The sequence below is a fragment of the Lampetra fluviatilis genome, chromosome 24 (assembly GCF_964198595.1).
Source record: "Lampetra fluviatilis chromosome 24, kcLamFluv1.1, whole genome shotgun sequence".
Lineage (NCBI taxonomy): Eukaryota > Metazoa > Chordata > Hyperoartia > Petromyzontiformes > Petromyzontidae > Lampetra > Lampetra fluviatilis.
The window spans coordinates 13,355,316-13,376,770 of NC_136298.1; the positions used below are offsets into that span (position 1 = coordinate 13,355,316).

The 21,455-nt window shown below is 54.5% G+C and overlaps 1 protein-coding gene across 2 annotated transcripts; it reads left to right on the plus strand.

Annotated features, from left to right (window-relative positions):
* Window positions 1–578: 578 nt before the first annotated feature.
* On the plus strand, window positions 579–19,236 carry LOC144941203 (uncharacterized). 2 transcript variants are annotated; one of them, XM_078867801.1, is made up of 7 exons: window positions 579–734; window positions 8,813–9,754; window positions 11,648–11,825; window positions 14,366–14,512; window positions 14,766–15,140; window positions 15,524–15,612; window positions 15,937–19,236. In XM_078867801.1, exons 1-7 carry the CDS (start codon window positions 651–653, stop codon window positions 16,030–16,032), a joined length of 1,911 nt encoding a protein of 636 aa, XP_078723927.1. In that variant the 5' UTR covers window positions 579–650; the 3' UTR covers window positions 16,033–19,236. The 2 variants fall into 2 exon arrangements, with proteins under 2 accessions (XP_078723927.1, XP_078723928.1); XM_078867802.1 differs by having other exon boundaries at window positions 14,769–15,140.
* The last annotated feature ends 2,219 nt before the right edge of the window (window positions 19,237–21,455 follow it).

Consider the following 21,455-nt stretch of genomic DNA (forward strand, 5'->3'; position numbering starts at 1 on the left):
TCGCACCGACCTTGACTGACCGGCGTGGGGAGGCCCTCATCCGGCAGTGGGTTAACACAGGGCTGTACATGACTATGTTGACTATGTTGTGTTAATACAGCGAGTGTTCGGTCGTACTCGGTGTGTTACATTGGGGACCCAAAGCGCAGGCCGCCACTCGGCCTGGCGTCAGTGGCGAGGGGCCGTCCACGCGAGCCGAGAGAAGCTCCGAGGTGGCCAGCCCAGCTGGCAGCTGCCTCGGCGGGACAGCGAGCGGCTCGCGAGTGGAAGGTTGTGAGTTTAACTCCTGGCCGAGGGTTAACGCTGCGCATGCACCTTCCAGGGTCGATAAAACGAAGTACTGCTTTGCGGTGAAGCCAACGGCCAGTTGCCATCTGGATATACTCGTCCCCGCCACATGCATGTGGAATTTCCCATCACTGGCTCTGCAGGTGCAGTAAATGGGAGGTGAGCAGGAAATCGCTCCGAGTGTTGAATCGGAGTGGGCGGCGACAGCGCCGTCTCGCACGGGGAGTGGCGCTGCTGCTGCTGCTGCTGCTCGCCACGCTCCATTGGCCGCCACAGCGACGTGAGGGAGCAGCAGCAGCAGCAGGAGGAGGGGCGACTCCGCACGCGCCGCGCGGCTGAGTCACAGAGCCAGAGCCACGCTGATGCTGAGAGGCACGGGAGCCGGGCACTGCACCCGCCGCAGGCTTCACCCGAGGTACGGACGGACCCCGCCGTCCCAGCTGCAGGTGTCTCCCGCGTGTGCCGCGCGGGGCTTCTTCACCCACCCGAGTTGCGAGGTGTCACAGCCGCCGCGCTTTGTGGGGAGCTCTTGTGGTGGCTCGTCAGGTGGCGTTGCTGCTGTTGGTTAATCACTTGGTGTCGCCTTCAGCTGTGGTTTCTTGTGGCCAACAAGTGGAATTATTGCGAGCATTAAGTTTTAGTTTGAGTTTAGTTTTTAGTTTTAGTTAGTGTTTAACCAGATGAGAGATCATTCGGAGCTCACCTGGTTAAACAAAGTAGCTCACCTGCTTAATCGGAGTGCTGAGTTTTATTGATGAAAAACGGTTGCTGTTTTAGAGTGTATATCCCAATGCTGTACTGTAATACTTATTTATACTTCTACGATGACGATGCGGTGATGGTTGGCAAGAGTTGCTGTAACAATCCGTACTCACGCGGAGAACAATAAGCCCGCCCTGCGCGGTCGCGGGTACAGTCACGAGCAAGCGGGTTCGCCATCGTGCCCTGATTCATGTGAAGTGGCGATGGCTGCGCGCGTGTGAGAGAGTTCTGCCTTCCCTGCACCGCACGGGCTGGGGAAGCGGTGGTGGGCTCGCGTGGTACAGAAGGATGTGGAGCTCGATGGACTTGCCCATGACCGGTGCCAGCAGCGTCAACATCGGCCTGTGTGAGGAGGTTCGTGAAGCACGCTGCTTGTGAGTTGAAGGCAGTCGCCCTCCGGCACTAGCGGAGGGCGCAGGAGCGGCGCTCGCCGCTAACTGTGGGGAGCTCAGTTGGGGCGTCTGCCATTCATCTCGGTCAACCTGTGGCGCCTGGGTCTGTCCCCTGACCTGCCAGCGGGCATTCGACACGTAACGTGGCGTCAGTGCACCTGGCATGGACGAGCGGTTGTTTTTGTTGTTGTTATTCCCTATTCAATTAAACCGAATGTGGCATATTCATAGGTGTGGGGAGCGGTGGTGCTCTGGTTAGCGTAGTTTGAACTTCCGCTCACGATCAACATCATTGACCAATATCTGAACCGGTCCTGGGCCTCCCGTAGGTCGACTCAGACTTAACTTAGTACCCGGTGCTGTGTGTAAACGTGGTGACTCGGGGACAAATGCGGCCGTGCGCGGTGCTGGCCACCAAACCCCTCGAGTGCTGTGGCGGCCTTCAATAGGTGCTCGCTAACAGCACTTGCCCCAAAAGTGTGTCAAGGCGTTTGTATGTTCTCCTCTGTTGTACAGAGTGAGTTTGTATGTTCTCCCTCTGTTCTGCATGGATTTTCTCCAGGTGCTATAGTTTATTCCCAGAGCTAAAAATAAAGGTAATTGATTTTGGCCAAACATCCCAATGTAGCAGAACTGTAATGTATTCTTATAAGATCGGACAGGGTGACAAGGTAGAGAACGGAAGAGTTAGGGGTGCTAAGGTGGCGAGATGTTAACTACATCGCCTGATGTACAGGAGACCACCGTGCGTTTGATCCCGACCCTGACGCCTGTATATTTTGAGTTTTCATATCTCTCCCCGTGGTCGCGTGGATTTTTAGTTTGGCCTCAGGTTTTTCCATCACATTTGATTACAGTATTTGGCTGCTGTAAATGTACACATGATAAGCCACTTCGTTAAAGCTATCATTTGAAAAAAATACCTAAATAGCTCGTGGTCCTTACCTGGTCAAATTAAAAACATAGTTTAGTTTTTAACAGTTGGCAGTCGTCGCTGTAGCTACAGAGTTCATGTTCGCTGTGATTCTGTTGTACTTCTGAGTAACTCCGCCGAGCTCACAACACTACAGCGGCAGAGTAAGTTGCCAACAAAGACGAAGCTCCCCCGAAAATCCGTTTACAGACTGTTGGGACAAGTGCTGTTTAGGAGCACTTTTGAAGGTCAGCCCTGCACACGAGGGGGTGGGGGGGGGGAGCGCATGGCCACGCCGAGCCGCCTTTGTCTCTCCCCAGTGCTGATGATTACTCACCATATCAGCTGTTAATGTTTAAGGCTGAGTTGACTTTGGGGAGACCGAGGACAGGTTTCGATATTCTCCACTGTTTCCGGTCGTCGGTGGGTATTGAACCCGGGTCGCCGGGTTGGTAGCGCAGTGCGGTCACCACCGCTCTCAACTTGCCAACGCAGTTGCACGCACACACTCGGCGTGTTTCACAACCTGCGGGGCTGCGATCCGCATGCAGGGCCAGTGAGTGGGCGTGGAGTGGTGAGTGCGGTAACATGAGTGTGGCGTGAGTGGTGAGTATATGGAGTGAGTGGGGTGTGTGGAGTGAGTGGTGGGTGAGTGGGGTGAGTGGTGAGTGAGTGAGTGGGGTATGTGGAGTGAGTGGGGTGTGTAGAGTGAGTGCGGGGTGTGTGGAGTGAGTGGTGAGTGAGTAGGGGTTGTGGAGTGAGTGGGGTGTGTGGAGTGAGTGGTAAGTGTGGAGTGAGTGGGGGGTGCGGAGTGAGTGGTGAGTGAGTGGGGTGTGTGGAGTGAGTGGTGAGTGAGTGGGGTGTGTGGAGTGAGTGGTGAGTGAGTGGGGTGTGTGGAGTGAGTGGGGTGTGTGGGGTGTGTGGAGTGAGTGGGGTGTGTGGAGTGAGTGGTGAGTGAGTAGGGGTTGTGGAGTGAGTGGGGTGTGTGGAGTGAGTGGTAAGTGTGGAGTGAGTGGGGGGTGCGGAGTGAGTGGTGAGTGAGTGGGGTGAGTGGAGTGAGTGGTGAGTGAGTGGGGTGTGTGGAGTGAGTGGGGTGTGTGGGGTGTGTGGAGTGAGTGGGGTGTGTGGAGTGAGTGGGGTGTGTGGAGTGAGTGGGGTGTGTGGAGTGAGTGGTGAGTGAGTAGGGGTGTGTGGAGTTAGTGGTGAGTGAGTGGAGTGAGTGGTGAGTGAGTGGTGAGTGAGTGGGGTGTGGAGTGAGTGAGTGGTGAGTGAGTGGTGAGTGAGTGAGTGAGTGGTGAGTGAGTGGGGTGTGTGGAGTGAGTGAGTGGTGAGTGAGTGGAGTGAGTGGTGAGTGAGTGGTGAGTGAGTAGGGGTGTGTGGAGTGAGTGGTGAGTGAGTGAGTGAGTGGTGAGTGAGTGGGGTGTGTGGAGTGAGTGAGTGGGGTGTGTGGAGTGAGTGGGGTGTGTGGAGTGAGTGGGGTGTGTTGAGTGAGTGGGGTGTGTGGAGTGAGTGGGGTGTGTGGAGTGAGTGGTGAGTGAGTAGGGGTGTGTGGAGTGAGTGGTGAGTGTGGAGTGAGTGGTGAGTGAGTGGGGGGTGTGGAGTGAGTGGTGAGTGAGTGGGGTGTGTGGAGTGAGTGGTGAGTGAGTGGTGAGTGTGGAGTGAGTGGTGAGTGAGTGGGGTGTGTGGAGTGAGTGGTGGGTGTGTGGAGTGAGTGGTGAGTGAGTGGTGAGTGAGTGGGGTGTGTGGAGTGAGTGGTGAGTGAGTGGTGAGCGAGTGGGGTGTGTGGAGTGAGTGAGTGGAGTGAGTGGTGAGTGAGTGGGGTGTGTGGAGTGAGTGGTGAGTGAGTGGTGAGTGAGTGGGGTGTGTGGAGTGAGTGAGTGGTGAGTGAGTGAGTGGTGAGTGAGTGGGGTGTGTGGAGTGAGTGAGTGGTGAGTGAGTGGTGAGTGAGTGGGGTGTGTGGAGTGAGTGGTGAGTGAGTGGTGAGTGAGTGAGTGGTGAGTGAGTGAGTGAGTGGTGAGTGAGTGGTGAGTGAGTGGTGAGTGAGTGAGTTAGTGGTGAGTGAGTGGGGTGTGTGGAGTGAGTGGTGAGTGAGTGGGGTGTGTGGAGTGAGTGGTGAGTGAGTGGTGAGTGTGGAGTGAGTGGTGAGTGAGTGGGGTGTGTGGAGTGAGTGGTGAGTGAGTGGGGGGTGTGGAGTGAGTGGTGAGTGAGTGGGGTGTGTGGAGTGAGTGGTGAGTGAGTGGTGAGTGTGGAGTGAGTGGTGAGTGAGTGGGGTGTGTGGAGTGAGTGGTGGGTGTGTGGAGTGAGTGGTGAGTGAGTGGTGAGTGAGTGGGGTGTGTGGAGTGAGTGGTGAGTGAGTGGGGTGTGTGGAGTGAGTGAGTGGTGAGCGAGTGGGGTGTGTGGAGTGAGTGAGTGGAGTGAGTGGTGAGTGAGTGGGGTGTGTGGAGTGAGTGGTGAGTGAGTGGGGTGTGTGGAGTGAGTGGTGAGTGAGTGGTGAGTGAGTGGGGTGTGTGGAGTGAGTGAGTGGTGAGTGAGTGAGTGGTGAGTGAGTGGGGTGTGTGGAGTGAGTGAGTGGTGAGTGAGTGGTGAGTGAGTGGGGTGTGTGGAGTGAGTGGTGAGTGAGTGGTGAGTGAGTGGGGTGTGTGGCTCATAACCGCTCTCGCTGTCGGGGGCAGCCCTGCACTTATTTGGTTTCGCCGCGGGCGATCAGGTGAGGAGGGGGGGGGGGCATTGTGAGCCATGGGGACGCTGCTCGTGCGTGAAGCCGCGTGGCCCAGGGACCCGCGGCCTCCCACGCTGCCTCCACGACGTCATCCATTTCACCACTCGCGGCAGCAGCAGCAGCCACTGCTGGCGGATGAAGGCCACCGCCATCTCCCACGATGTTGCGACGCAGAAGTGTACCAGCCACCTGCACACGAGCTGATTTCATCGCTCCATCTCTTTGAGTGGACGTGCTCTTGGACACGTCCCATTCCTTGGCTGCCACTCGTGTTGTTATTTTTGACCTCCGGCCATCGTAGCCGTGATGTGTAGAAGCCGGTCTATCCAACCACTGTTGAATTACCACGAGCGTGGCCTCATTGTTCAATCCCGGACCAGTGATGTGCTGAGTTTGCACTCCACCCAGTCTGAGCTCGCAACTCTGCTCGCTGCATTGCTGATCATCTGATAACGCTACACTTTGCAGTTTGCACAGCAGAGTGTAATGTTTTATCGTGTCGTGGTGGAAAAACAATAATGTTCCAAGAGATAGCTTCAGCATTGTAAACTACTGAGAACACGACACATTTTACGGCATCCCCGTGTGACGTAGGAGGTGATCTCCGTGTCTTCTCGCTGTTGTGATTTGAGTGGCATAAAGAATAATCGTGGCAATCGTTAACCCGGGAGAGCTCACGGAGTCAAACGACTCTTTTCGGGAGGGTCCTGCATTTGGAAGTTTGGCCAATTCCTCTCACGAGAGTTTGGCGACCGTGTGGGAGGAGGAGGATACCGGAGAAAGCCCAGCGCGCGCGTCGCTCCACACGAGTGGGAGACACCCGGCACCACCGCCGCCAACGCCTGGCGCTCACCCTGGCGCTCACCCATCCAAGTACGAACCAGGCGAGCCGAAAAGTCCAGGATCGTCCGCTCCAGGATGTCGTGTGTGCCCCATGCACTGTGCGCCTTGCGTCGTGAGCGGCGACCGGCGTTGTAACTGGAGCGATGTAAAGTGATAATCTCCCTCCACCCGATGAACTGGTTTCTTCTGTAATCCTTCCCTGGTTCTCACTCCGGGAACCCCTGAGCCGTGGGCCGGTTGAGGTGTGAGTTACCTGCCCCGCACTCGCTTGCATGGCGGAGCTCGCCTCTCCCCGTGCGCTGCCGGTTTAAGTTTCGCGACTGGAAGCTACTCGCATTTACTTCTGCACATTTACCGCATGCGGAGCAGCAGCAGCAGCAGCCGCCACTAGATTAGTTGGATCTTTTCTCCATAAACACGCCCTGGCAACTGCAGGTGGCTGCGGCTCAAAGGCCAAAGCGGCGAGTTGCTGGGCTCAGCGCGGCCACACCAACATGAATAACAAGAAGATCGTTGATTTATTTTTGTTCACTTAGCTTGACTTATTCCAGAACCGGGAAATACAATTGTTGTTTTAATCTACTTTCCGTGCACTCTGCGCAGGGGTTTGGGAAGGTGCAGCCTCGTGTGGATACAGCATGTTGAGTCGGTGACTTCAGATGTCGTCCCGTCACCTCGTCTTCTTGAGCCGTTCTGACGAAGGGTGGTGCAGCTGCTGGCTGCGAGGGTTGCAAATGAAAATGTTTCATCCCTTCACAAGACAGCAAAAGCACAATTCTACTATCTGAACCAGTCCATACGTCCAATTTGAATATATAGTAACTTTGAAAAGGAGAACAAAAAATATTGTAACGAGTTAGTTTTTAATTGCTGTGCACTACATCTCATAAACAGCAGCTTTAAACACAGCCTTGGGCACATGCATAAAAATTGTGACATCTCGTGAACATTGTATATGTTGTCATACCAGAGGTGCAGAGTGCAAAAATGGAATGCTGCGATAAGGATATTATTCAGCTGCCAGATCGGTGGGGTGGCAGTGGGTGGTTTGAGCAGGCTTCTCCTCGCCACACAGGGCCAGGATTGTGCTGGCTCTGAACAGCGGCGAGCTCGGAATTAGGGGCACCACAAGCGTCGCATTGCCATTCCGCATAGATAATGATCGGTAGTCGTCAAATAGTGCCAATTATTTACCCAAGAAAACCTCATTGAGGCTCGCGACTGCTTAGGTAGGTCCTGCTTTGAGATGTTTGGCCAATCTCATAAGTGAGTGTTTGGCTTCATATGAGAGGAAACCAGAGCTCCCTGAACGAATCCACGCGTGCGAGGGACAACGCCCATCCCGGCCACCTCCGGGTCCCATCTCAGCCCCGTGCGTCAAACAGCCGACAAGCACTGGCGACCACTGATCATACCACCCGGCCAGGCTACAGCCTGCTTAGCTTCTGACATGCAACTACCCTCGCGGGGCATTCGCAGCGAGTTGCTGGTCGATGGTGGAGATGCTGCAGTGAGGAGGTCGCAGGCTTTACGGGCGCTCGCCCCTGGCCTGTGGCTGATCCAGCACTGATCCAGCACTGATCCAGCACCGATCCAGCACCGATCCAGCACCGATCCAGCACCGATCCAGCACCGATCCAGCACTGATCCAGCACTGCAGTGTCCCGACGTGGAGCCGACCGGAAGCTCTCGCTCGGTAGTTGGTGAAAAGAGAGCAACAGCTACTTGGTTATTATTTTGCCTTCGAACTAAAATTATGGAACAGCAACATGTCGTGTGTGAATGAGTGAAATGGGATTTCATTTATTGTCAGCGTGTGGTACGGTGGACAAGTAACGATTCGTCGATTATAGGAAACTATGACGCTCGCGTTGCATGCATCAGACCATGTGTACGAGAATCGATGATGTTCACGCGACACAAAGTATGCGCGTGCGCTGCTCGCGCTAACAGAGCGGGGCTGTACACACGAGGACAATTATATTAAACAGTCATTGTTTTAAACTAATCACGACCCCTAATCTCGATCATTGAGTTACTTGGGAGCGGATCCCTGCATACCCAATGTGAAGGATGTTCAGTGTTTGTATTTGAAGGCCACCTTTTAAAATGCACGAACAGCACGTGCAGCGCTGTCGCGCACAGCTCCCCAACCGTGCTCAACCCACCTCTCGCGTGGCCCGTGCACAAAATAATCGTCACGTCCCTTTGTACATCCGTGTTGATCTTGGGGATGTTTGATCATACTTCACCACACTGGTTAGTGTTGGTTGGTGAAGGGGATTCTCAGAACCGGTTCCGATGGCGCTCGCCACCGATGTTTTCCCTGGCTGGGAATCAATTCTGGTCGCCAGGTTCGTAGCTCGGTGCGCTGACCACTCCACCACTGCTCATCTCTTTGTTCAAGGGTAGACAATGACGCCCGCGTGTGAGGGATCACAGAGGCTCTGCAACGAGCAGGTCGGACGGCATACCGCCCAGCACTGCACAATGTGCACAGACGACACCACGTAACTCCATCCACAGGAACCTACTTCACACACTGCAGCAGAGCACGAGCAGAAATATGTCTGTTTAACATACCCCTCTCCTCACATGTAAAATAAAAGTATTTTAGGACAAATCCCATCGTCTGCATGGCCTTCTACTGAACCAATGCTGCAGATTTTATGCATTCCCAGAAAGCCGTGTGGCTGATGGCATGTGTAAACTATACTTTATTTCTTATGTGGAGGGACAGATATGGGAAGGAGATGTATTGTCTGCTCTATCTTCGTTAAAGAAAACATCCCAGTGGCCAAACATGCACGTGAGCCTGCCAGGGTGAGTGACGGAGTCTGTCTGTGCCATCACCATGCGCTTCGATGATGCTGTAACTTGAGTTTTTTTTTTTAGAAAATCAACCTTCATATCAAGATTCCCAAAGATGACGTGCTTCTGAAGCAGGAAAAGCAGAAGCGAGTGTTGAGCACGTTTGAAGAGCAGGAGATCGAACATTTACAAGCAACAAAGTTGCATGCGGTCGAGATAGAAGCCGCCGATTCCAGCAGCGAGCAGCCCGAGGCGGCGGCGGAGCAGCTCCTGATGCTGCGCTACGGGAGCGCGGCGAGCGCCGCCAGGCCACGGGACCCCGAGCCGACCGCCACGCCCAACGGGCTGCCGGGTGAGGGCCACGACGCGGGCGGAGAGAGCGCCGGCCTCGCCTTCGCCGCCACGCGGCGCCAGTGGCTGCTCGCGGAGCGCCAGGTGGGCCCGACGGAGCGCCGGGCGGCGGCTCTCCTCTCCCCCAGGTGCATGGCCGGAGATCGCGACGACGCCGGCGGCGGCGGTGGGCCGCCTCCCGGTTGGAACGCGCCGAGTGGCTCGCCTGGGCGCGACGGGAAGTCCTCGCTCTCTCGCAGCGACGACGGGGACGACGACGACGACGGAGACTCGGGTTACCGGTTCCCGGATTCGCCGGACGACGCGACGCTGGCGGACGGAGGCTCGCTAGACCTGGGGCCGGACGGTGGCGGCGCCAGCACGGGCGACAGCGCCGCGTCTCCCGGCTCCCCGCGGAGTCCCCGCGGGCCGCGGACGGACGGCACGCCCCCCGAGACACCCCCCGAGACGCCCATCGAGCGCGAGATCCGGCAGTCGCTGCGGCGGGAGGAGAGCCTGCGGCGCCGGCGCGGGATGGCGGGCGTCGCGTGCGGCCCCGGCAGCCGCGCCGAGCTGGTGGAGATCAAGACGCTGCCGGCGTTGTCCTCCCGCCTCGCGCTGCCGCGCTCGCCGCACCCGCTCGCCGCTCCCTACCCGAGCCATGGGAGGTTTCGTTTGGCGGAGCAGCAGATGTATGTATGTACGCCTCTTTTGTATACTTCTTCGCAGCATTAACGTAACGCGTAGGTTTTTCGTGGGGAATATTACGATTGGGAATTGATTTTTGGTTTCGGCCTCGTAATAATCTGGCCCAATATGTTTCATAAGGCCCTCCACCATCCAACACAGCCAAACCTTTGCAGTGGTCGGGCGTACAAGCGTCCAACGACAATTGTTATTCTGTCAGCCACTGGTAAGTTGCAGAACAATTTTCACAACCAAACTTACGAGTTAGATTATATCTAAATGTTCTTAAACTAGATACAATGTCCTAGAGCGACCTGTTTTTCAACTGTGACTGTGCAGGCGTGGCTAATAATATAATGCCCATCTCTGAAAAAACTACCTGCTGTTCCATAGAACACCAATTACACCAAAGCGGATTACCTCAATCCTGTAATCTGCGAGGCCAACCAATCCACAATGACGACTTGGGGTAGATCTGCGGGGATTTGACCAGACGATTGGAAGTGCCAACGCGGTATTGTGGACGCGACAACGCCGTTACGCCTGAGGCTGCGGAGCACTCAATGAGAACTCCCAACGATGAAATCGGACGGCGTCTCAATGCCTGCGTCTCGATGCCACGGTCTCGATGGTGGCGGCATCAATGCCACTGCATCTCGGCGTCTGGATGCCACAGCATCTTGAGACGCTGTGGCTTCACAGGAAGGGCGAAACGTGGGTTTCAGTAGGTCATGGGGGAACGAGGACATTTACTCTGCTAAGGTGAAGTGAGGAGGTTCTCTTTTATTTTTGCGCACGATGGCATAGCAACGTGTTCAGGAGCTGAGTGCCAAGTCGAGGTCTGCTGGCCACGAGAGGGCTTCGGGAGAGACGTTGTGTAGTTTTGCTGTTCCTCCGCCGTTGAAGGAGCACAGCCTGCAGTGGTTTGCTTTGCGATCTATAGTTTAGGTTGCATGGACAGGGAGAGAGGAGTGCTGGACAATACAGTGTCGGTGCTGCTCAACGCATTTGGAGTGATGGGCACGGTGATGGAGGAGGGGACGAGGAAGCTGTTGAGGCTGGACTGTTTGTGGATGATAATTCACTCATCCCGAGATCTGATGGGATCGGGTGCATTCCGGGTGAGTTGGTCAGAGGCAGGTGGCCCTGAAGACCACGTAAAATGTCTCAAGAAGTTCCCGAGTGGGACATGTCTAGGCTCTGTGTGTTGAGGATGTGGGCAGGAATTGTTGCGTGTGTGAGATGTGAAGGGATTAGGCGTAAACACGGCTCAAGGTTGTGCTGACACACGGTCACCCCTTGCGCCGACATTCGACCCCTCGACATTCGAGAGCACAACCACAATGGGAACCAACGCGTGAAGGGGGAATTATGCAAATGCACTCTGGTTGTAAAACGAGACTAAGAGACACCACAGCTTCAGTGAATGCAAACAAAATACAATAACTGATCAGAGAATTTGCCTCCTTTCCATATTTCCTTCCCAAATAAGATGTGAAGGTATTTTGTACACATTCCGTCAGCCACACAGCCTTCCACGAGTGCATAAACAAACTCAACATTCGCAATGTCTGGACCAGTTTTGATATTCATCATCTCTGCAGCAGAGCCAGGCTTGTTAGTTCAACCCCAAACTAAATACAGTGGTACACAAGCCGGGCAGTGTATGGCGGTGGAGGATCGTTGAAGCTCACAAGTCGGTCCATGCTATTCCGACGCCCAAATTCGCATCACGCAGAGTTGTTTGTACGCATGTTGAACGTCTTCCGCACCGCACATGTCCAACCTTGATTATCGGTGGTGCGCCAGTCTGAGGTGCAAATTTGTGCGATCGACCCGCCGTCGGGCGCACTGCTGGTGCACGCGTATCGTGACGCACCGGCGGTCTCGCTTGTGTCACAGAGAGACATCCGGCTGGAGACGCAGCGCGAGGAGGTGCTGGTGAGGGCCGGCCACGTGCGCGGCCAGTACGACCGTGGCGCCGCGCAGGAGCTCGGCCTGCTGAAGAAGATCTTCGAGCAGCCTGAGCCACCCCTCAGCCCCACCACCCCCAAAGCTCGCCAGCCCAGCCCCAGCCCAGGTCTCTCGCCACCGCACTCGTTCACAAACACGGCCGGTCGTGAATGGCCACCCCTGGTGCCGTCCGCTCCAGCGCGGTGTCGGTGCGCCCTGCATGAGAGCGCGTTTACTCGTCACGACCTGCCGTGACATTGGCAAACGGAATCGAGTAAAAGCTGGAAAGGGCATAAAAAAGCGTGAACAAAATGCATGCTTGTAATGACAGCGAGAGTAACTCGTGGATGGTAGGTAGGGAACCTGTGTAGGTCAGAGGCACCGTTCGGAGCGGAGGACCCGTCGCGGGAAGGGGGATGGTGGCCACTGGTCCACACCGATGGCAAATGAAGGAGGGAAGCCACCTGAACGGACGTTCTCCACGAACGCGGAGCGACGAGACCTGCTCTCGCGTGCGGAGCGGGATGACCCACTGCATCACATGACCACAAGAGATGGTTTAGGCTTCGTCCAACAGCAAAGAGATCAGAGCTGATGATGATGATGATCTGTACCAACGAATTATAACACTAATCCTAAGGCCTGTGTTAAAGCTTACGTTCTTAAAATATCTATAGATGCTCGCTCAGCCTTGCGTTAAATAGCCCTGGACCTTTAAATATGCTCCGAGTCTGGGAATGAACTCCATTCGTTTGACGAAGAGCAGGGAAAGATTTGCAGACCAACCCTTAGCGTTCTCGCCAGAGATGCAGCCAGTAAGACAGTGGACATCGGATTCGATGTGGGGAGTGTGAGCAGATCCTCTAATCTGTTGTTGTTTATCCACACAAGTTAATACTTTTAGCTGCCTAGTTAAAGCTTACAGGAGCAATAGGCTGAAGTTGCCGCGACTATGACATCTCTGCTGCTATTCACGCGAAGGCTCCAATATTGGGAAGGGCGGCTCTGTGGAGTCGCATCCCAGTGACGAATCCGTCCAGAGGTGCGGATAGTAACACGAGGGCACCGCTCTCATCCAAGCAAATGTTAAGATTGTAACGAATTGTCACGCGTATAACAGCTATTGTTGGATTTTTAGCGGAGGACTATTAACTGACAACCGGTAACGCGCATGGGACAAGTTTCGCCGTGCCGTGAATGTCGTAGATGCGCACCGAAGGGGTGAATCGCTATCCGGCCCGGTGCGAGTTGTGAACTGCGTTGACTCGGAGCGTAGCCGGTGCGTCCCTGGCGCCCTCTAGTGGTGACCCGGCCACACGGCGCCCTCTGGTGGTGACACAGCCACACGGCGCCCTCTAGTGGTGACACAGCCACACGGCGCCCTCTAGTGGTGACACAGCCACACGGCGCCCTCTAGTGGTGACACAGCCTCACGACGCCCTCTGGTGGTGACACAGCCACACGGCGCCCTCTAGTGGTGACACAGCCACACGACGCCCTCTAGTGGTGACACAGCCACACGACGCCCTCTCGTGGTGACACAGCCACACGACGCCCTCTAGTGGTGACCCGGCCACACGGCGCCCTCTAGTGGTGACACAGCCACACGACGCCCTCTAGTGGTGACACAGCCACACGACGCCTTCTAGTGGTGACCCGGCCACACGGCGCCCTCTAGTGGTGACACAGCCACACGGCGCCCTCTAGTGGTGACACAGCCACACGACGCCCTCTAGTGGTGACCCGGCCACACGGCGCCCTCTAGTGGTGACACAGCCACACGACGCCCTCTAGTGGTGACACAGCCACACGGCGCCCTCTGGTGGTGACACAGCCACACGGCGCCCTCTAGTGGTGACCCGGCCACACGGCGCCCTCTAGTGGTGACACAGCCACACAACGCCCTCTAGTGGTGACACAGCCACACGGCGCCCTCTGGTGATGACACAGCCTCACGACGCCCTCTGGTGGTGACACAGCCACACGGCGCCCTCTAGTGGTGACACAGCCACACGGCGCCCTCTAGTGGTGACACAGCCACACGGCGCCCTCTGGTGGTGACACAGCCACACGGCGCCCTCTGGTGGTGCGCGGGTGCGTTCTGCAGCCAGCCCGTGTCCGTCCGTGGAGCAGCACGGAGGGGAATTTGAAATCGGTTTTGTACAAATCGCAACTTTCATAACCACCCACCACTACGTCCGTTAGGGGAGAAAAAAAGTAATCTGACCTTCGATTAGCTCGATTGGCTACGTATGGTGCGAAAGAAGTTAAACATACGTACAGTGACTAACCATTGGAATGGTGTCGGTTGTCAACTCACCATTCCTTTGGAGCTTACAAAATATGGGTTTTTATCTCTCTGAGAACTAAACAAAAGTTGTCTTAAGGATCGAATCGTCCTTCCCAGCACAGGAAGATGAAATGTACACCAGTGGTTCAAACCGAGCAACAGAAATGACCGCCGCGTACGCCTGCTCCATGCGCCGCCGCCCAGGCACGCACCCTCATTACAAGCGGGGTGTAGTGATCGCCCCCCACTCTGTCGTTGTGCCGGCCACACCACCCACTCGTGCGCCATCGCGGCCTTCGTAGGCGCCGTTCGCTAACAGCGCTTTCCACAGCAGTCTGTGAAGGCTAAACAGGGGATATTTGTTTTTGTGGCTGCAGGTCCCGTGAGGCAGTCGAGCCGGGAGCGGCTTCTCCTGGAGCCGGCCTCAGAGAACGTGGTGATCGTGGAGCACAATGTCCTGCAGCCACACGGCCGCACGGGCGCCCCGCTCACCTCCACTCCGCACCGCGCCGCCCGCAGCCTCGGTGAGAAGCGTGCGTGTTTACACGCGACTTGTCTCTCGACCCCTTTCGCAAGGGCATTTTAGAAGAAACTTTTTTTTAAATGTGCCTGTGCCTTCACTCCGGTGAAATCCATTCTGTGTCGTGAGGAATCGCTTGATGTGCAGCTGCCGTACCTACAATATTTGTTTCACCGTGTTGGGTGGTGAAGGATAACACAATTATATGGCCTAACCCAACAATCGCCCATGAATCGACAATTTTACGGTTCCCTTAGCAGAGTGGGACACGGGGAACGTGATCATCTTGGAGTCTCGGATCGGAGCCTGGGATGAGGAGCCCGCGATGCCCACGCCCCCGGAGCCACCCACGTCCCCTCCGGGAGGGGGGCCCTCCCCGTTCGGCCCGTCCCTGCGCCGGGCAAACGACGCGCTGTCGCTCGTCGAAAGAGAGATCCGGGAGGCGCACCGTCGCGACGACGAGCTCCGGCGGCAGCGCCACGGCGTGTACGGCACGGCCGGCAAACCGGGAGGCTTGCCGCAGGGAGGCTCGCCCCTCAAACCGGCCGCCGGGGATCGCGCACCACGAGCCACCGAGGGGGCCACCCCCGCGGTCCCCGCATCTCCGGCCTCTCCCAACTCGCACACGGCCGGTGGGTGCCTCTCCACGTGGCGTCGGCCTCGCAGCCGCGCGACGTTCAACCTCGAAGCCCAGTTACGATCCACAGTGAACCTCCCCTCATCCAGCCTCCGCCCTCATCCTCCTCGTAATGGAAAATGCTGTTATCCACGCATCGTTTCATTCTGGCATCCACGCTTCTTCGCGGACAGGAGCAGTCCAGAAGTGGTAGCGAATCGCCCGTCCTCTGTGCTGATCGCTCATAAATGAGACACCTAGAGAGGGCTCCTGGAAGCGAGCGTCGATGCGCGGTAGAGTGAGATGAGGTTTGAAGGGGAAGCCGCAAGGCATTGGCTTGACCGTGTAGATGTCCGCTATGGGAAGGCGCCATTAACGATGCGTTTGTGTTGTTATCAGAGTCCAAGGTGATAACCAATGGCCAGGACAATCAACATCCGGCTCAACACAGAGATCCAAGCCCAGGCAGCAAATCCGACTCTGCACAGGTGAGTGCACCACACTGCGTTACACCGTCACTGCTGTCTGGTAATGAATCCTTCATTATCAATCGCTATGCCATGCTCAAACAGCTCTGTGCTGTCATAATGGTGGTTTTTGAAGACGCTTCTTGACAAAAGGCAATGGTTAAGCTTAGGAACAGGAGACTCAGAGGGGAATATCTCAGCAGTGCAGAGGCTGGGCACAGGGAGTTTCATGCAGCAAGGCCAGCTCCAGAGAAGAATCATCGACCTCTCATTGAGCGAAGGTGCCATTGAGCCGTGGTGGTGATGGTGGTGGTGGTGATGAGTGATGTCTCTTTGTACGTGCAGGTCTCTCCCGGTGGCAGGAGGAGTCCACGCAAGAGTGCGATGGCGCTGCGCTGGGAAGCCGGGATCTTTGCGAACCACCAGGGCAGCCTGGACTGAGACGACAAGGAGAGGAGAAGCCAAACCCAGGCCACTACCCAGGAGACACCGCACGACATCCACCATCGCTGCCCAAGCAGACGGAGCAGAATGTTCACTCACCATCACGACTAAACACAACATCCCCTCGTCATCACAACAAACCACAGACTACCCCACGCTCTCATCACTGTAAATAACTCGGTCACCTGTCTTCCAGTGGAGAAGCACAAGGAAAGATTTAGGCAAAATAAATGCACAGGGTGACGGCACCCACACTTTTCTGCGTTGTGGTAATATTTGAATTCTGAAAAAAACACGGCAGGATACGTGACATTACAGATGTTTTGTGATAAATGGGAAGGTACAAACTGCAACAGGGCGTGCTGTGTCCCCACCTGCTGCACTGATTTGGCCACGGAGGCCCCAGGGCCCCGTGCCGGTGAGGCCAAGATGCTGGCCGTGCGGGGCGCCGCCGGTGCTATAGGGGTCCAGCGATCCCACTCACTGTCACCACTCGATTCTCTTGGTAACATTACGCTGAATGTTGCGGCCTCTCGCGGCTGCAGGGGTCATGTAAACCCATCCCGTACACGTGCGTAAGAATGGACGCGTGTCGGTGAATCTGAACCGACACCCCCCGCAGCGTGAAAAGCGTCGCCCAGATCGCGCATCTGCTCGCGCGTCACCGTGCTTCTTGCCGTCGGGACGAGCTCGTGAATGCGTAGATACCGGCCCCCCAGTGCACGCTCGTCTCTGGAACCTGGAGGACTAAGTAACAAAATCATTTAAAGGGTTTCACGGGTGTAATGCCCCCATGGGCTTGTCGAGTTGGATTGTGGAAACAGTGCCAGAGGACTGTATTACTGGATGAATAATCCCTGCCCTCAGCGTGACGATGAAGTTACTATCGCATTAAAGTGAATATGCCTCAAAGATGCTTCTGCATTTTTAACCGGCCTTGCCACCGCTGGCTTTAAAAGCCGCTTCTCCGGCTTGGAGCAGCCGCGCTGTCACAGAGGAGCATTGTAACGCATTCAGTCTCGTGCAAGGGATTTTAAAACGCCACACAACTCTTGTCTTGTACGAACTGTGCTTTTAGAAACTGTGGTGACAAAATGCATTTCTATGAAAAGAAAGTTCTGATTTTTACAAATGTATACACAAGGTTATTCTCTTCGATGGGAATTGTCCTGGGGCACTGATGGGTGTGGTGGCTGGTGGGGATTACTCCACTGACTCATAAACGTGCGTCTATGTGCATCTACGGAAATTGGGCGTAATTCAAGGATTTGCAAACGTGCTTTGTTTCTGCAGCATTCAGTCTTTCATTTAGAGGTATGAAAAGCGCAGATAGAGATTCAAACCAGATGTCTTCTTGTGGTACATGGTCCAATGGGTGAAGGCTCCAGGTTCTCATCGCTTTACACAGACCTGCCCAGCAGCAGGGGAGGTTTTAAATCACAGCATTTGGGATAGGAAACCCGCACTCACGGAGAGATTCCAAATCCGGGGATGTGAATACTGGTATCGTGATCTCCACTGTAGAAATCAAGGCCCTCTGTTAAACCTTTGTCCAATGGGAGGCCGCTCTTTCTTTGCTGCTGCTCCTGCTGTCTGGAATTGCCTCCATCGTGGCCGTGCACACTGCTGACACCGTCCTCCAATTCTCGTTGAGTGCGACGACTTCCCTCCTCTGCCTGTGGCTGGCGCTCTCATCTGTGAAGCGACTTCCTTCACGCTGCTACCATAACATTCACTTCACTTCTCGCTCTCTCGCCTGTAGAAGTAGAGCTGCACTTCCCTGCTGTAAACCCCGCTATGCAACCTCTCTGTGGACACATCCCCTAGTTGTGTACGGCGCCTTGTGATGTGGTCGCATCATGCGCACGGCCTACATCAATTGGCAGTGTGTTGGATGGGACCAGGACGACCCAACGCAAGTGCAGGTCCTGCAGTCGCCTCCACCGGTGGCCATGAGGAGAGAAAGCCGTGTCTGTGCGGGCCAGCCATCCCGGCCCGATTCCAGGGTGGAGATCCACTCTCACCATGGTATTCCAATCAAGACGGAGTGGTGGAATTCAATCCTCGCTAAACCACTGTGAGACCTACTCGGCAGGATGATGGCCGCCCAGTAATTGGTGCAATCTGTAAGTCCTCTCGTCAAGCCGCTCGCCGTGGCATCTGCCCAGATTATGCTGCAGCGGTCTGCATGCAGGTGGCGGTGATGTTGCCACGATCTCCCGTGGGTATCCTCGACATTGCCACCACCCACTCCGATCACACGCCGCTGCGCACCGTTCAGTAGCGTTGCCACGCCGACGATGTCTGGCTGTGACCAAAGTTGAATGAATTCTTAAGGAGCTACATTTGACAACCGTAAATAAACACAAGCACGCGCCATGTTTGTCCTCGGCACTGCCTTGCAGCAGCAGCAGCAGATAAGTATAAATACGTTGAGTGTTCTGGCCAGTGCCCAAAATACACTTCCTGTTCTAAGGCAATTTTGTTAATCCGGGCGAGGATTTACATGTATCTCGCAATAAAAACGCAAGTGTTCAAAGGGCTTTGCAGTGCACACCAATAAACATTACACAATGATAAGAGGGAAAGGCAAATGATTAAATAATAATAATTGTGTTTGCAGTAGAGTTTGAGAAACCCGATGGCAGATGCGGTGAGGTGTCTGGTGCGTATTAAGGGAGGACAAGCAAAGGGACATGACCGTGGGTTGGACATAAATACAAGAGGCGACAGTCGGTCTGTCGGCCGACAATCTACAAGTGGTTCAGTCCTTTAGAAGCATATCAAACATTTTATTTTTCAGGAAAAAAAATGTGGGTGGTATTTTTTTTGGGTGACATAAAATGTTTTGTTGCTGATGTGTAATATATGTAATATTTAATATGTAGCGCCATTTGGCGACGTGCACATTTTTCATTGCATTGACTTACCCGTTGATAACAGAATGGATAAAGACTTCGTCATGCGCTGTTGTGGAACGAATTGTCACCTGGGTTGTCGGAGCCATCTCCATGGCGGGGCCCTGTTCAGCGCAATCATCAATGTTGTGTTCAACCGCAGCAATACGATATTTGTTTTTAAAGCCTGACTGCTCATGAGATACAAAAGGTAAAAAGCAGGCCGGGGTTAAATCAAATCTTGTTGGGAAATATCGGTCCAGAAAGTCTATACGGTGATGTAATAAACATTGTATTTCACGTGGCGGGGTGAACAGATGTCTCTGTCTTATCGTGCGAGCCTTGTCGCGGCATAGCAGGAGTCTCCTGTTATTAGAGTAGAATGTATAACGCGCACAGAAGTCGTTTACCCCCTGAGAGAGAGACGAGAACGAGTGGGAGGCACGGGGAACCACAGCCAAGCAAGAAGGCAGCCGGCAGCAGCAATCTGAGGTCACGTGCAGGGCTCTCCTCTAGACCCGTGACAGAACCGAGAAGCGTTTGCAATGCAGCTGTACAACAAAGTGAAATCAACAACGTTACTTTAGAACCAAACAACGGCGTCCTTGTCATCCACGTGTCGCGGCGTGCTCACGGGGCTGCCTGCTGGGTGTCTGCATGCATCTCGCACTGCTCTCACAATGTGGAGAATGGGATTTGTGTTTTGTCAAATGTGGCTGTTTCAAGATTCTATAGTTAATTAATCCGTTCATAATTAGGCGACACAGCCCTTTGCAAGGGTCACTAGATATGAGGTTCCCGTGGCCACGAACAAGCCGAGCCGAGGCCGTGCAGTGACACGGCTCCTCCCTGCTCGCCACCTGCTCGTCTCGCTCTTCCCACTTGGGCCACAGGCAAGTGGCCGCCTTTTTCTTAAGCAGGATGTCAAACATGAGTTCGTGTTTGCCCTCCCAAACAAACATATACAATTTTGTTCTTTTTTTACGAATTTTCTTTTTAAACAAAAGCTTGACCGTGAAGTTGACCGTGACCGTGCGCGTCTCTGCCACGTCCGACGTCCATGGGAATCTGGGCTGAGCCCACGGGCCTGGTTTGTGAACTGGACCAGCACGCTTTAAAGCTGTGGCGGGGACGTGGCATGATATCAGCCTGGTGTGCCGACTCGTTTTCTGCTCAATTATTGTTTTAAACAATTGGATGCACATTAACAGACACCCAAAGCCAGCACCATCATCAATATTCCACTGGTAGACGATGCTGTTGTGTGCTATTGACCTCCGATTAACACGGTAGGCTACGTATGGTGCGAAAGAAGTTCAACATACATACAGACTCGATGTTAAATGCTTGAAGGTTGCACCAAGGAATCGGGTGTATGAACTCGCTGTCACCCATTAAATTCCAACTGAGCTTGGATGAGCTGAAAAGCAATCCGCCCGAACCCGATGCCACAATATGATGTTGACCCCGTGTTGTGGCTTGCATCATCCTCGGGCGATGATGTGTGGGGTGTGGCCTCAACATAACGTGTCGAGGGATAACTGTGCCTGTTGTAACAAAACCCAACCAGTCGGCACCACTACAAGCCGCCTCAACCAAAGCCACCTTGACCGTGCTCACGTAATCCCCTTTGACACACAGAGCAACATGTTTAAATGAGAGCCTGCAGAACCCCGTGTAATGTTTATACTAATCGTTTAATACATTTGGCAAATATTTTGATAAAATGCCACGACTTATGACTGCCATCTGGCCTCTTGAGAATTCTTAATTTAGTGACTTTGAAATGAAATGCCTCTTCCGCACATTTCCAGCAACAGTCGAAACAATGGATTTATTTTACAACCATCGGAAGCGTGTGCGGGTTGTACCACGTGTCGCTCGGAATGATGTCTTCACTCCACGTGCTGAAAGCAATACGACAGTGTAACAACGGTTCCTGAAGAAACTGGCAGCATCTGGAACGAAACGTCGGACATCGTGCCAAACATCACGCGATGCAGCCCACAAGCACATCGGAGAGCTGGACAGCGCAACCACTGAATCCTACACCATCTCGGAGCTAAAGGACCATCGTACAAATTGTCCATGGAACGAACACATTTGTAATGTTCAATATATACAACATATCATTAACTTTAAACTACAAGGATAGTACAGCAGACGCTCAGGGTGCTATTGAAACATTGGAGTACGTTTCACAACTGTTTTTATGCGGACGATAAAATCCCGTGAGGTTTTAAGCAGAGCCGCTGTTGGGTTAATGGGTCGAACAGAAGCCGCGAAGAAGACCACGTGCGCGTCTCTGGCGCGCCTGGGTGTCAGTGTGAGAGCATTTAGAATCGACTCGAGACGTCACATTCATATCTGTTCCAGAAGTTATATTTATTCATTTCTTATTAAGTGCACACTCGAGTGATGTGCGTGTGACCCAGAATGTGCAATGGAGCGCGAGTTGAGGCTGGCGAGACGCGGGCGGTGTAAACATCCGTGACGTCTGAATCGAGGGGGGCAGGTTCGTGT